Here is a 13,734-nt window from a genome sequence, read left to right on the forward strand (position 1 = left end):
TTTATTTACGTAAAATATAAAAAAATCATCTTGCAGGCCAGCAGTAGTATATATAATACACTTAAGGTAACCCTGACTCAGAACATTTAATACAAAGCAAACCTATTTTTTTTATTTATTTATTTTGAGACAGAGTTTCACTCTTGTCACCCAGGCTGGAGTGCAATGGCATGATCTCGGCTCACTGCAACCTCTGCCTCATGGGTTCAAGTGATTCTCCTGCCTCAGCCTCCCAAGTAGCTGGGACTATAAGTGTGCACCACACCTGGCTAATTTTTTTTGTATTTTTAGTAGAGACGGGGTTTTGCCATATGTTGGTCAGGCTGGTCTTTAACTCCTGACCTCAGGTGATCCGCTGGCCTCAGCCTCCCAAAGTGCTGGGATTACAAGCGTGAGCCACAGCACCCAGCCAGCAAAGCTATTTATTAAAGCATTTCTTTGTCAGCTAGTATATCATATCAGGTACTGGAAATACTGAAATGCCAAACACAGCTCATAGCCCAGTGGGCAAAACCAACCAGTAAACTGTAAATTGTAATTAAATTTTCTAAGTATTATGACAAAGGCAAGTACCAAGGTGCCTGTATCTGAAACCTCTTAGGCACCAGTGCAAACCCTCCTCATCCTAGCTTTTGCCCTGGCTGCTCCTGCAAGGGCCAATTCTGATCTTTGAGCAGGTGCAATCTCAAAGTAGCTCACCTACAGCCCAGTCAAGTATATCTTACTTCCTCACCTGTGGTAACCTGCTAGGTTCTTAGATCTACATAACCCTTGAACAAAGAAAGGGAATAGCAATAGATGAATGCCTCCCCTTTCCATTTGCAGATGAAGTTCTAAGTGTCATTTCATAAGGCTCCTCAGAAAGTCTGGAGCACCAGGCTTCTGTCGCTGCAGCCAGCTTGATAATGCATCCTTGTCGAGTTTCATTCCCCTAGTCCCTCACTCTTGCTTCCTGGGATCATTATCCCACATAATCCACCTGCACATACGCCTTGGCCTTCAGGCCATGTTTTTGCCTCAGGCTAAGGCAGGGCCCTAATCCATGCAAGGAGGTTAAAGAAGACTTCTTAGAAGATATAACACCTGAGCTAAACCTCTAATCATGAATAAGTAAAGCAGGTGAAGAAGAGGTGACAAGGGCATGCAAGAAAGAGGAAACAGCATACACGAAGGCACAAATGCTTGAACATGAATGTTTGGAAACTGCAAAGAGCCTGGTATGACTTGAGTACACTTCCATCATAGTATGTGGGACTGAGAACCATGAGAGGCTGGTGAGGCAGGCAAAGACTGTCTCCTGAAAAGCTGCTGACCACAAGCAATCACTACCACCACCACCGTCTTCTTTGATTCTGAAGTGGTAGCAATGATTAATAAAATAGATGGATGTTTAAATCAACCCCAGAAGATTAGAACATACTTTCTAATGCAAGGGGTATTGGACACAAAGTAGAATTGAGACAAAGGAAGGTGGAATTAGAGGAAAGATGTGCTGAAATGGGGGCAGAGCTATTTCTTTCTCTCACACGTGTGCATCCACACCCACATGCACACACACACACACATGCATGTGCACACAGACACCAGGATGGGTCCAAAAATCCAACAAGCTTAGTCACAAGTGAGGCAGATTCCACTAGAAGTAAAAAAATTGTTAAGAAATAGGAATCAATAGGTTTGGGATAAATGAGGTGGGAACCTTCAAATGACAGATCATCCTACAGCCTGTGATCAATCAAGACCCAGAAATGAGAGGAAACTGGGGGCTGGCAGGAAAAAAGTTGGGAGCCCAATCTTGCCAGCTGGCTGGGCAATAGAGAGGAATCTCCCCACCCAACTCTCCACGTTTTTAGCAGAAGCCCAAGAACCCACAGGTCTAAGCCTCTCTCGCCTTGTCCCCACTGTAAGGCCAGACTTAGGACACCAAGGGAAGCCAGGGAGCCTCATCTGCATGGAATGTGAGTTGCCTGCCCTCGTGGATAAAAATGTGCTTTGAAAGGACTAGCATAAGGTAACATATGAGACACCAGTTTCATTTATAAGCAAACCTTAATAACATCTTATTTTTATTGAGTGCTAACTATGAGCCGGCACTGTTCTAAGTATTTTTAAGTTATTTTTTTAAAAAGTCTTCCCCAAAACCACATGAAGAAATGCTGTTAGCTTCATTTTCTAGGAACTAACCTGAGGTGACCATGAAACACTAGTTCGAAGGCAGCACAGTGAAGTGTTTCAAAGAGCCCAGGATTCGGGTTCAGGTCATTTTTCAGTGTAACTCTTGTCTCCATCATTTCCTACTGAGACATGTGGTCAGTCAGGATGATTCACTTCCAAGGGATAGAAGCTAACTCAAAATAGCTCAAAGAAATAAAAGAAACTAGCTCACAGAACTGGAAGAGGCAGGGCTGGATGTTTGAAAATCCTCGGACCCAGGGCTCAAATGCTATCAGAGTGCCTGTCTTGGTCCATGTTTTGTTATTGTCCTCATTCTCTCATACTAAAGACTAGTGTCGGCTGGGCGCGGTGGCTCACGCTTGTAATCCCAGCACTTTGGGAGGCCGAGGCAGGCGGATCACGAGGTCAGGAGATCGAGACCACGGTGAAACCCCATCTCTACTAAAAATACAAAAAATTAGCCGGGTGTGGTGGTGGGCGCCTGTAGTCCCAGCTACTCGGAGAGGCTGAGGCAGGAGAATGGCGTGAACCCGGGAGGCGGAGCTTGCAGTGAGCCGAGATTGCGCCACTGCACTCCAGCCTGGGCGACAGAGCAGACTCAGTCTCAAAAAAAAAAAAAAAAAAAAAAAAAAAGACTAGTGTCCTTCAAGTGGTCGGCAAAGTTGGTAGCTCCAGGGATACACTGTCCTCTATGAAAAAAGAGAGGCTTTTGCTTTCCAAGTGTTCATAAATTCCCAGGGAAAGAGTCTAACTGGCCCTGTTGGGTTGTGCATCTTCTGTTTGAACCAACTGCTGTTGTTAGTTGGCTGGGACATTCTGTGACATTCTGTGACCAGTGATTGGCAGACCCATCAGAATAACCCAGCGGGAAAGCATGGCAGTTCTTGAAAGTTTGAAATGTTAGGCATCGAAAATAATGGATGGCCGCCATTGTTGTTGTTTTCCGGTTTTTTGTTGTTGCTGTTGTTGTTGTTAAGATGGGGTCTCACTATGTTGCCCAGGCTGGAATGCAGCGGCATGATCACGACATTCACGTAGCCTCAAACCCCCAGGCTAAAGCGATCCATCTATCTCAGCCTCCCGGGTTGCTGGGACCACAGGAGTGTGCCACCATACCCAGCCAATATTTGTATTATTTGTAGAGATGGGTCTCCCTATATTGCCCAGGCTGGTCTTAAACTCCTTGGCTCATGCAATCTGCTTGCCTCGGCCTCCCAAAGTGCTGGGATTATAAGCATGAGCCACCACACTTGGCCAGTCACATTTTAACCTTGGACATGTCACTTAACCTTTGTGAGCCTTGGTTTCCCTTTCTATTAAAAAAAAAACAAATAATAATACCTATAGTGTAAAGTTGTTGTGAAATATTAAAAATCATATTTAACACTTGGCACATAGAGGCATTCAACCTTGGGTAGTCATTTTTGTTATTACTGGTACTCTTATTGTTTTGTGGTTGTTTCTGACACAGGGATCAGAATTTGAAGCCCATCCCAGATTCCCAGATGTCTAAAGCACTCCTGTCCCCAGGGTGGAGTCCCCTTTGGCTCTGCAGCCAGACGCCTTGCACAACCCAGGCCCTGTGTGCCAAGGTTAAGCTGGTTCACCATCTGACGACCGCAGAGCAGTGAGTGCCTCCCCAGCCCCAGCAATGTCAATACTGCCTTCCTGACTCCGCCTATTGTATCTGGAGGAAAGTGGCCGAGCATTGTCTTCCAGTGCTCCCCCCAGGAAGCATGATATCACCCTGTAACAAAAGCGGGAAAGCTGACAGATCTGCTGAGATGGGTGTGACCAGCACATACACCTCACTGGTCAAGCCCTGGGCAAGGGGCTGTGACAAGCAGAGAGCAAATGGCAGCCGCCCACGATGCCCCTCAACCCCATGCCTGACTGGCTCCTTTGGCTAGTCCAAATTTTCTCCCTCTCTTTGTCACACCCATACCACATTAGACATGACACCACCAAGCAATGGGTATACACTCCCTCTAATATGCAGATGTGTTGAAAAGTGTCAGGACTCTGCCCATCTGGCACACCCACGTCTTCATACCTGCTCCTGCAGCCTTTGGGAAGGAGCATGAGAGAAGAATGATCAGATTCCTGAAGGCACAAAAGGGGGCAATGGGGGTGGGGCTGGGGGAAGCGGTCACAGCTAGATCTAAAACTCATTCTGCACGTGTAACGCAAGTTAAGGAATTGTCTGGCCAGATGGGTAAGAATAGGGTTATCAGTTCAAAATTCCAAAAATAAGGGAGGCAACTTTAGACATTCCCTTTCCTGAAAGCCAGGAGTGAAGCCAGCTGCTCCCTTCCAGCTCTGGTTTGGTGATGCTGCCGGTGCAGCTGGCTCTCTGTAAAATAACACACCTGCAGGCTGGTGCTCCAGTGTCAGGCCTGGAGGCTGTTACTCTGCTGCCCCCATCTTACTGTCTTCTTAAAATTCTCTTTCCAGCCGGGCACAGTGGCTCACTCCTGTAATCCCAGCACTTTGGGAGGCCAAGGCGGGCAATCACTTGAGGTCAGGAGATCGAGACCATCCTGGCTAACACAGTGAAACCACGTCTCTACTAAAAATAAAAATAAAAAAATTAGCTGGGCATGGTGGTGGGCGCCTGTAGTCCCAGCTACTCGGGAGGCTGAGGCAGGAGAATGGCATCAACCAGGGAGGCGGAGCTTGCAGTGAGCTGAGATGGCACCACTGCACTCCAGCCTGGGCAACCGAGTGAGACTCTGACTCAAAAAAAAAAAAAAAAAGAATTTCCTTCCATGGCTGCTACAGCAGCAATTCTCTGAAGTCCCAGGATAGGAATGTCAACTTCTCCTGTCAGCTCCTTACCTGTTTCTTCTTCATCAAATTTTTGGGTATCTGCTTTTTCTCGTTCCTTCATTTCAATCTTGAAATATAGCCATGCCCGTGGCTTCACTTACCATATACCAAAGATTTCTACATCTCAATATCTTGCCCAATCCCCTTCCTCTGAGCTTCAGATCTGGAGAGCCAAATTTTGATAAGTATCTTCCTTTACGGCCGGGTGTGGTGGCTCACACCTGTAATCCCAGCACTTTGGGAGGCCAAGGCAGGTGGATCATGAGGTCAGGAGTTTGAGACATGGCCAACATGGTGAAACCCCATCTCTACTAAAAGTACAAAAATTAGCCGGCTGTGGTGGCAGGTGCCTATAATCCCAGGTACTCAGGAGGCTGAGGCAGGAGAATCACTTACCCAGGAGGCGGAGCTTGCAGCGAGCCAAGATCGCGCCACTGCACTCCAGCCTGGGCAACAGAGCAAGACTCAGTCTCAAAAAAAACAAACAAACAAAAAAAAAACTTCCTTTACATCTAGCCTCAAAATCAACATGAACAAAATAATTATTTGCCTTATCCCAGCCCATCTTCATTCAGCACACTGAATGGCACCACCATTATCCAAATCAGAATGCTGGAGCAACGGCTTGTTCTCCTCCCTCCCTCTCAACCTTCCATATGCAACCAATCGCTCACTCCTGCAGTTTCACCTCCTACATCTCTCTCAAGCCCCCTGTTATCCTCACAGTCCTCTTGCCTGGAATGTTAGGAAGCCAAGTTGGTCCCAGCCTATGGTCTCTACCATGTTAATCCATCCTGAAAACTATTATTAGAGTGAATTTTTCAAGACGTAAATCTGATATATGACATGATAGAACAAACACTCTGCTAAATTTCAACATGTACAGAATGAGATACAAGCTACTTAAAATGTGAGGCCCTTCTTGATCTGACCCCAACTTTAATTCTCCACCTTCATCCTACATTACAGCTTCACTCAGCTTCCTCAAGCCTGCCCTGCTATTTTATACACACCCCCTTTGTATAGGTTGCTCCCTCTACGTCCTTTCTTCCCTTTTCCTTTTCATCTTGGTTTCAAAATCATTTGGCTATCAGCATCTTATAACTATAACTGGACATGACTTTTGGCAATATTCACAACTATTTTGGAGTTCTTGCAAAGAGAGAAAAATCAACCTACAAGTTGTTTTCAAAATACTTCTCATTTTCTTTAGTTGACATTCCATGTTTTTAGACATTTAATTAAATATTTATGTTCAATTTGGTTTTGTTTATTGGTTTATTGTTTTTTGAGACAGGGTCTCGCTCTGTTGCCTAAGCTGGAGGGCAGTGGTATGATCATGGCTTATTGCAGCCTTGACCTCCCTGGCTCCAGCAATCCTCCCACTTCAGCCTCCCGAGTAGCTGGGACTACATGCACATGCCACCATGCCAGGCTAATTTTTGTATTTTCTTGTAGAGACGGGGTTTTGCCATGTTGCCCAGGCTGACCTGAAACTCCTGGGCTCAAGCAATTCATCTGCCCAGTCTCCCAAAATGCTAGGATTACAGGTGTGAGCCACTGCACCAGACCTTTATGCTCAATTCAGATATTGCTATTTCATTTCGTATCATTGGACGCAATACTTTTACAGCCCTTGAAAAGCTCAGATTTTGGAAAGACCTTTATTTGCTGTAATATCTCTATTAAATCATTTATCACAACATTTTACAGTTCATCCGCCTATATTCATTTTTCCCACTAAAATGTGAGCTTAGCAAGGGGAAAAAATTATTTATCCTTATTTATATTCCTAGTTTCCAGGACAGTATATGGCTCAAAGGAAACCCTCAATAAGTCTTTGTTTATTGAAAGCATAGATGAGTGAATGAATGAATGAATGACTGGCACGCAATAACTCAATAAATATCTATTGAATAGAAAATACGCCTATGTTATAGGTAATATTCAACAATCGTACAATACCTCATCTTAAGTAAGGCTCTGGTTAGACCCACTTTTATATCTTTTATGTTTCACACCTAACAGAAGAAACTTTCTTTCAACTTTATTTACATCAAACATTTAATATAAGCTAAACTTTTAAGATGAGAGTGAATATCATTTACAAGATACATAAAATTGATTATTAGGTTGGTACAAAAGTAACTGCAGTTTTTGCTACTTTTCACCAACCTAGTATTTTTTTTTTTTTTTTTTTTGAGATGGAGTCTCACTCTGTCGCCCAGGGCTGGAGTGCAATGGCATAATCTCGGCTCACTGCAACCTCTGCCTCCCAGGCTTAAGCGATTTTCCTGCCTCAGCCTTCCGAGTAGTTGGGATTACAGGCACGCGCCACCACACCCAGCTAACTTTTGTATTTTTAGTAGGCGAGGTTTCACCATGTTGGTCAGGCTGGTCTCAAACTCCTGACCTCGTGATCCGCCCACCTCGGCCTCCCAAAGTGCTGGGATTACAGGCATGAGCCAACCTGCCTGGCCCAATGTAATATTATTATTTTGATGTTACTGAGATCCTTTCTACAATGTTCTCTTTTCCTCTCAGGTCTGCTGTGAAGTACCAACATTTTCTTACTGTGACCATAAAACTCCATTCAACAAAAATTACTAAATATTAAATACATGTACTAATGAGAATAGAAAAGAAATAGTATCTGTTGTGAGAGATTTAAAGGCTAATTGGGCTAAATCTGGCTGCCCAAAGCTCAAAGACACAATCTGCATGGTAAAGGAGCCTAAACTTAGGGGAAGAACATCAGGAGGAAGAGTTGGCCTGGGCAAATTGAGTTGAATTGTGTTTGCAGAGTAGAGATGAAAGATGCCATTTCTAAATGGATGGAACAGGATGAACAAGAGCCAAGAAGAAAGAATGTGTAGATTGTTGAGATGGGCCTGGTTGAAGCAGACAAGGTACAAACAGGGATAAATAGATAAGTGAGGGGAGGGTAGATGGGTAGTTGGCAAAGTTTTTGGGTTTATTAAGTTGGAATTGGCCAGCACAAAATTTGAGAGATTGGATTATACTGAGGTTTTGTAGAAGGAGACAGTATCTATGAATATTAAGTGGTTCTCCTACATCCTGGGGCAGATTAGATCAGTCTTGACTAGCACAGTGGTTCTCATACCAACTCTTCCCTTTTGATTGTACTAGCTTCATTATTTATTTTATTTTATTTTATTGAGACAGAGTCTCGCTCTGTCACTAGGCTGGAGTGCAGTGGAGTGATCTTGGCTCGCTGCAACTTCCGCCTCCTGGGTTCAGGCGATTCTCCTGCCTCAGCCTCCCGAGTAGCTGGGAGTACAGGTGCCTGCCACCACACCTAGCTAATTTTTGTATTTTAGTAGAGAAGTGGATTCACCATGTTGGCCAGGATGGTCTTGATCTCTTGACCTCATGATCCACCTGCCTCGGCCTCCCAAAGTGCTGGATTACAGGTGTGAGCCACCGCACCCGGCCCCAAGCATCATTTATTAAGAGAGTTCTCACTGGCTAAGCATTTCGCAGGCATTATCACATTTGACTCTCATCAAAACCCTGGAAAATGGGTATTTCATCCGTAAAAGATGAGAAAAATGTGGGTTAGAGAAATAACTTGCTTATGGTTATCCAATTTGGGCTTTGACTTTGTAATCCATGTTTCCTCCTTCAGTTTGCCTGCTATGTTTGCTGTTAAATTTCTCAGGCCTTCAGTGTTTCATGGATGTGCTCTTAGCAGTAGATTTAAGTGGACTTCATATTTGGACTCCATATTTCTGCTAATGCAACATATTACAGCTTATGCATTACCTTTTTAGCAAGCAGAGCATATGTTGTCTTCCATGAGTTTTGCATATCCCCAAACCTAGGTGTCATTCACAAGAACTTTCAACAAACCAGGTCTCTCCCACATTAAATATACATAATTTATTTCTTGAACCCAAACACAGAACCAGACATTTATCTATTTTGAAATGGTATCTTTTTGTTTTGGTTTTCCACCCTTCCACCCTAGAACAATCTATTTAAATCCTGATTCTGTGAGCTCACCAGTAAGCCATCTACAGAGAATAAGCAGGTGATACAATCACGCAGATATCCTTTGGGGAGATAGAGGCTCAGGAGGCAAACTGATAATTTCAGAAGAATTTAGAGCCCACCCACCTAAATTCCCCAGAGAACATCACATAGTCTTTTGAGATGAACTTAGAAGGCTCCTTCCCTCCTGGAGAGACGCCTTAGAAGAACTAGACTCTTCCAGGAAGCTCCCCCAGGGCAGGGCTGAAAGGGAAATGCTGAGACCTAACAATGAAGACAATGCTTGGAAGGGAGCATCTGTGAAAAAAGCAAGCTCCTCCCTCTGAGAATAATTCCAAAGGGTGTCTCTGATCCCAGCTTCCAGACCTCCACCCTTGATTACTCAGACCTGACACTAGCCTTCCAAGACCAGCCCTAACAAGGAGGTTTCATGTGCGAGCACTTCCCTGACCTTACAACTGTTTCCTCTGCCACCCCAGACAAGATGTCTGCTGTCTCTGAATCCAGTTGTTATTTAAAATGTCAAGTGACAAGGCCGGGCGTGGTGGCTCACGCCTGTAATCCCAGCAGTTTGGGAGGCCGAGGCGGGTGTATCACTTGGGGTCAGGAGTTCGAGACCAGCCTGGCCAATATGGTGAAACCCCGTTTCTACTAAAAATACAACAAATTAGTCGGGCATGGTGGCGCAAGCCTGTAGTCCCAGCTACTCAAGAGGCTGAGGCACAGAATCGCTTGAGCCTAGGAGGCGGAGGTTGCAGTGAGCTGAGATTGCTCTACTACACTCTAGCCTGGGTGACAGAGCGAGACTCTGTCTCAAAAAAAAAAAAAAAAAAAAAAAAAAAAAAAAGTCAAGTGACACAGTTAAGAGGTATGAAGGCATGAGACTAGAGACTTCCTATTAGATCAGTGTTGATCATGTATTAGATACTATGATAAATCACAGTGATTTTTTTGTTAGTTTTCTACATACACAACTTTTTAAAGTGAGCAGCCTGATTTTACGAGGATGGGAGAGCAGGGAAAAGCGAATATAATAGAACCTGTTTGAAAGCTAAAGTTAGCAATGATTCTCAATTGAGAAAAGGAAAGCAACAGAATCTAGGAGTATTTGTGAGGAGCTTCTGAGAGCTACACACCCCCTCCAGCCCTCTTATGGGTCAGCAACTCTGTCATCCAGAGCCACCTTCACTGAAAAAAAGTGGCTTTTTTTTTTTTTTCAGTCTGTGGGTTCAGAAAAAAGAAATGAGAAACAACCCACTGGACTAGAGAGATAAATCTTTAAGCCATAAGCCCCTTGCTCCACTGCTATAGTCTACCAGGAGTTTGACTAGAGGAACGGGCTCCTGTGGCTGTGGACATGATCTAGCTGGATTCTTGTTGTTGCAGTTATCAAGCCTTGAGCAGTCTTGCGCATGGAGGCTTACACTAGGAATGCAAGTTACGATCAAGACAACAGACCTACCTCAGAAACTAACCTTGCTAGTGTCACCCTTCCTAACAAGAACATGACCTACTTCCTCTCCTTGGTCCCCTCCCTTTTAAAGGCAGTGCTGTTTTTTTCAGGGATCTAAGGTCTAGACATGGAGCAACTATTTTGGCCACGTAACTTTTTGTTTGATTTTATGACAATTCTTCTAAGCCTGTATTGCAAAGTGCTATAACATAGTTGCTTTAGGGGTTAAAAAGTGAATGAAAACAGTTGTGTGTGTATTAACCTACGAAGCACCTCAGAGAAACTATAGACACCTGGGCTTCACGTCACTATAATCCCTGGTATAGAATCAGTTCCAGATTTCATGCACATATTATTGGAGAAGTCAACATTATTTAAACAATTTCCATATAAATACTGAAGCCACCGAAAATCTTTAATTTTTAGCAACTTGTATTATACATTCTTACTTTTAAGAATATTATTAAATTCTCAATATATTGGTTGTTGAGAGCTATAAAACAAATGGTATTCAACTCTGTTATTTAATTGGATTAGTTTTTTGAATATTTAATAAAATATTTCAAACATCTAGGAAATACTGCAGATATGTATACTCGAATCAAATTATATTAATATAGCCTATATCCATGAAGTTTAGTGAATTTTCCCAAATTTATCTCCAATATCAATTCAATTTTCGTTATTATAATTAGAATGTTTTCAAACCGAAGGGGAGAGACTGATGGCAATGATAACGTATTTGTGATCTGTAGTTCAGGTTTGGATACTGCCTTCTGCCTACGTCATATAGGCTGAGTGAGCTACAGAGGCACACCACTATCTGGAGTATCTGAGCAGTAAACACACTGAACCCAAACACGCTGGCCAACCATTCCTTCACTCTACAACAGGCTTCATATACTCTCCTGTGTTAACGATTTTGGTAACTGCCTAAATTTTTGCTTCATTGGGCCAGTAAACCCTTTATGAATTACTACATGGCAAAATTTTTTTTAAATAAAACAAAAATTCTAATAGCCTCAATCTCCCTGACCCTAACTACAAGAAAAAAAAAAAAAAAAGCCTACAATTTCATTGCTTTGCTTAAAATAGGATGTAGATATAAAATCTTTTTACACAAAAGCATCTTTGTTCTCTTTTAACAGTGACAATCTATATACTGCCTTATTTGGGCCCCTGTATTTCTCAGCATGAATTTCATTTTTTACTGAAGATTTTCTTTAAAGCAGGTAAAACCGGTTTGTTCTTTAAAAAAATCAATAAGAAAAACACTCTAGAATGAGGAGCAGGAAAATAATGCATGATAGTAAGGAGATCTCTTCAAATAAGATGATTTAATAGGTCCTCAAAGAGTTTATAACACAGGGGCAAATCACCCAGAAGACAAACTCTAACAAAATCAGTTCATGCCACAGAGCCTTTGCATTTCAATCCTTCCACACATATTGACTGGAGACTCACAGAGAAATGGTGCCTTTGCTACAGCCACCCCTTGTTAATCAGCACTGATGAGATTTGGGGAGAGCACCCAGAAGTCACTACCTCTGTTTTTTAAAATACTCAATTAAAAAAATAAAGCCAAACCTTACCAGAAAGGAGCAAGCTGACTCCACAGAGAACTAAGCTGGCTAAAGAGTCCATGCTTCCCCAAATCTCTCCATCCAGTTTCCACAGATGTGCATGAGGTCCCAAGGATCCTTTCAAAAACCCAGCGGTTTGTGAGTTTCCATTAGCATCGTCCTACTACGTCTTGTTTACAAGTTAGAGGCAAGAAGGAACAGCACAGAAGCAGGCTGTAACAGTCTCATTTCTGTCTGAGCACAGGGAGTTTTAAGTTCCTTTTTCCTGTTTCCTTTGTAGATTAGGATGGGAAAGGCTGTATCTTAAAGGCATTTGGTATCAGCAGGGCTGGGGGCACTCAAGCCCTATCCATCTCGCAATTCATCAAAACACTTATCTGTTGCTGTTGCTTCTGCTGCTGCTTTTGCTGCTGCTGTAGGGGTAGAGGAATTTTTGTTGGAAGTGTGGGTCCCGGTCAGCATTTTCAGAAACAATAGGGGTATCCTCTCATAGGCGGGAAACTGAGAATAATAAGCCCTCCACCTATGTATGGTATGCGATGATGACCAATCCTTCTCAGACTTCTAACAGCTCTCCCGGGGCTACTGGGATCTCTGACAGAAGGAACTTTTGGGTGTGGGGAGCCGTTTTGGCTTTTGTTTTCTCGTTTTAACCCACATGGTTTGAATTGAGAAAAGAAGGTTTCCGTGATGAGAAAATACAACCTGAAAAGCAATTAATTTCAGTGAGCACCGGTGAGGTCAATGCTCAATGTAGCCCCAAGAGACCAGAGTCCAAAATTGTTAGCCTGTTTTCTTTCACACAGATGGCCTGTTGGTTGGCCATTAGCCCAAAGATACCCATGTTGCTGGCTATAGCTAATTTTAATTAACAATTTATCTAAAGGTGATCAAATTTCTTGAAGAAGCTGGCATAGAAGGATTTTGGTAATGAGAAGGATTTCATAGTCACTGAGCAATGGTGTTTCAGAAGCAAATTATATATAACATTTGAAAACTAATCTGTGTAAAAACACAAACATACAGGATTAGATTGGGATAAAAATAGTGCTCGTAAGAGCAAAGAGAGTACATGGGCCAAAATAAAAATAGCCATTGAATGTACAATATCTAAAATGAGGTCAGAGACCCTACACTTATCCAGATGATAATTACTCCACAATATGAATTATGACATTAGATTAGAGAGTATACACTTTGCTCATCATCGACCTTCATGCCTGATGAAATCATTATACTCCTTTTCCTATCCACCAGAGGAAAAGGCAGATGCAGCTAGTCTTGACTAATTTCTGTCCCAGGTTTTATCACATCTATGATGACCTTAAGAACCAATTAATGTTTCCAGTTTGCAGGTGTGAAAAAGCCCAGGTTCTGCCTGCAAACAGAACTGGGTTCAAATACCGGCTCAGCCACATGTGTAGCTGAGAAAAGTTACTTAATCTTTTTGAGCCTCAGTTTCAACAGCTGTAAAATGGCAAAAATACCTCCTTCCCAGGTGTTTTGAGAGGAATAAATGAGGTTTAAAAATATACAACCATTTGGTACTATGCCTAGTTCATTGAAGGTTCTTATTAAATGTTATTAAGTTTATTTTCTTTCATCTTTCCATTTAGTCTCAATTTGAATTCCAAGAGCTTCTACTAAAAAGCTATTTTCTATTCCTATGAGATGACTTTA

General features: G+C 42.8%; 1 protein-coding gene across 5 annotated transcripts in view; it reads right to left on the reverse strand.

Annotated features, from left to right (window-relative positions):
- Positions 1 to 12,565, reverse strand: part of TEK (TEK receptor tyrosine kinase) — a 124,164-nt gene extending 111,599 nt beyond the window's left edge. For 3 of the 5 annotated variants that reach the window (XM_030817596.1, XM_030817597.1, XM_030817595.1), the window contains exon 1: positions 12,064 to 12,557. In XM_030817596.1, coding sequence (XP_030673456.1) covers positions 12,064 to 12,115 — 52 coding nt within the window. In that variant the 5' untranslated portion in view covers positions 12,116 to 12,557. Of the gene's footprint in view, positions 1 to 12,063 lie in introns of all 5 variants that reach the window. The other 2 variants (XM_003263990.3, XM_003263989.3) reach the window with 1 other exon arrangement.
- Between the last annotated feature and the right edge of the window lie 1,169 nt (positions 12,566 to 13,734).

This window comes from Nomascus leucogenys, chromosome 8 (assembly GCF_006542625.1).
Source record: "Nomascus leucogenys isolate Asia chromosome 8, Asia_NLE_v1, whole genome shotgun sequence".
Taxonomy (NCBI): Eukaryota; Metazoa; Chordata; class Mammalia; order Primates; family Hylobatidae; genus Nomascus; species Nomascus leucogenys.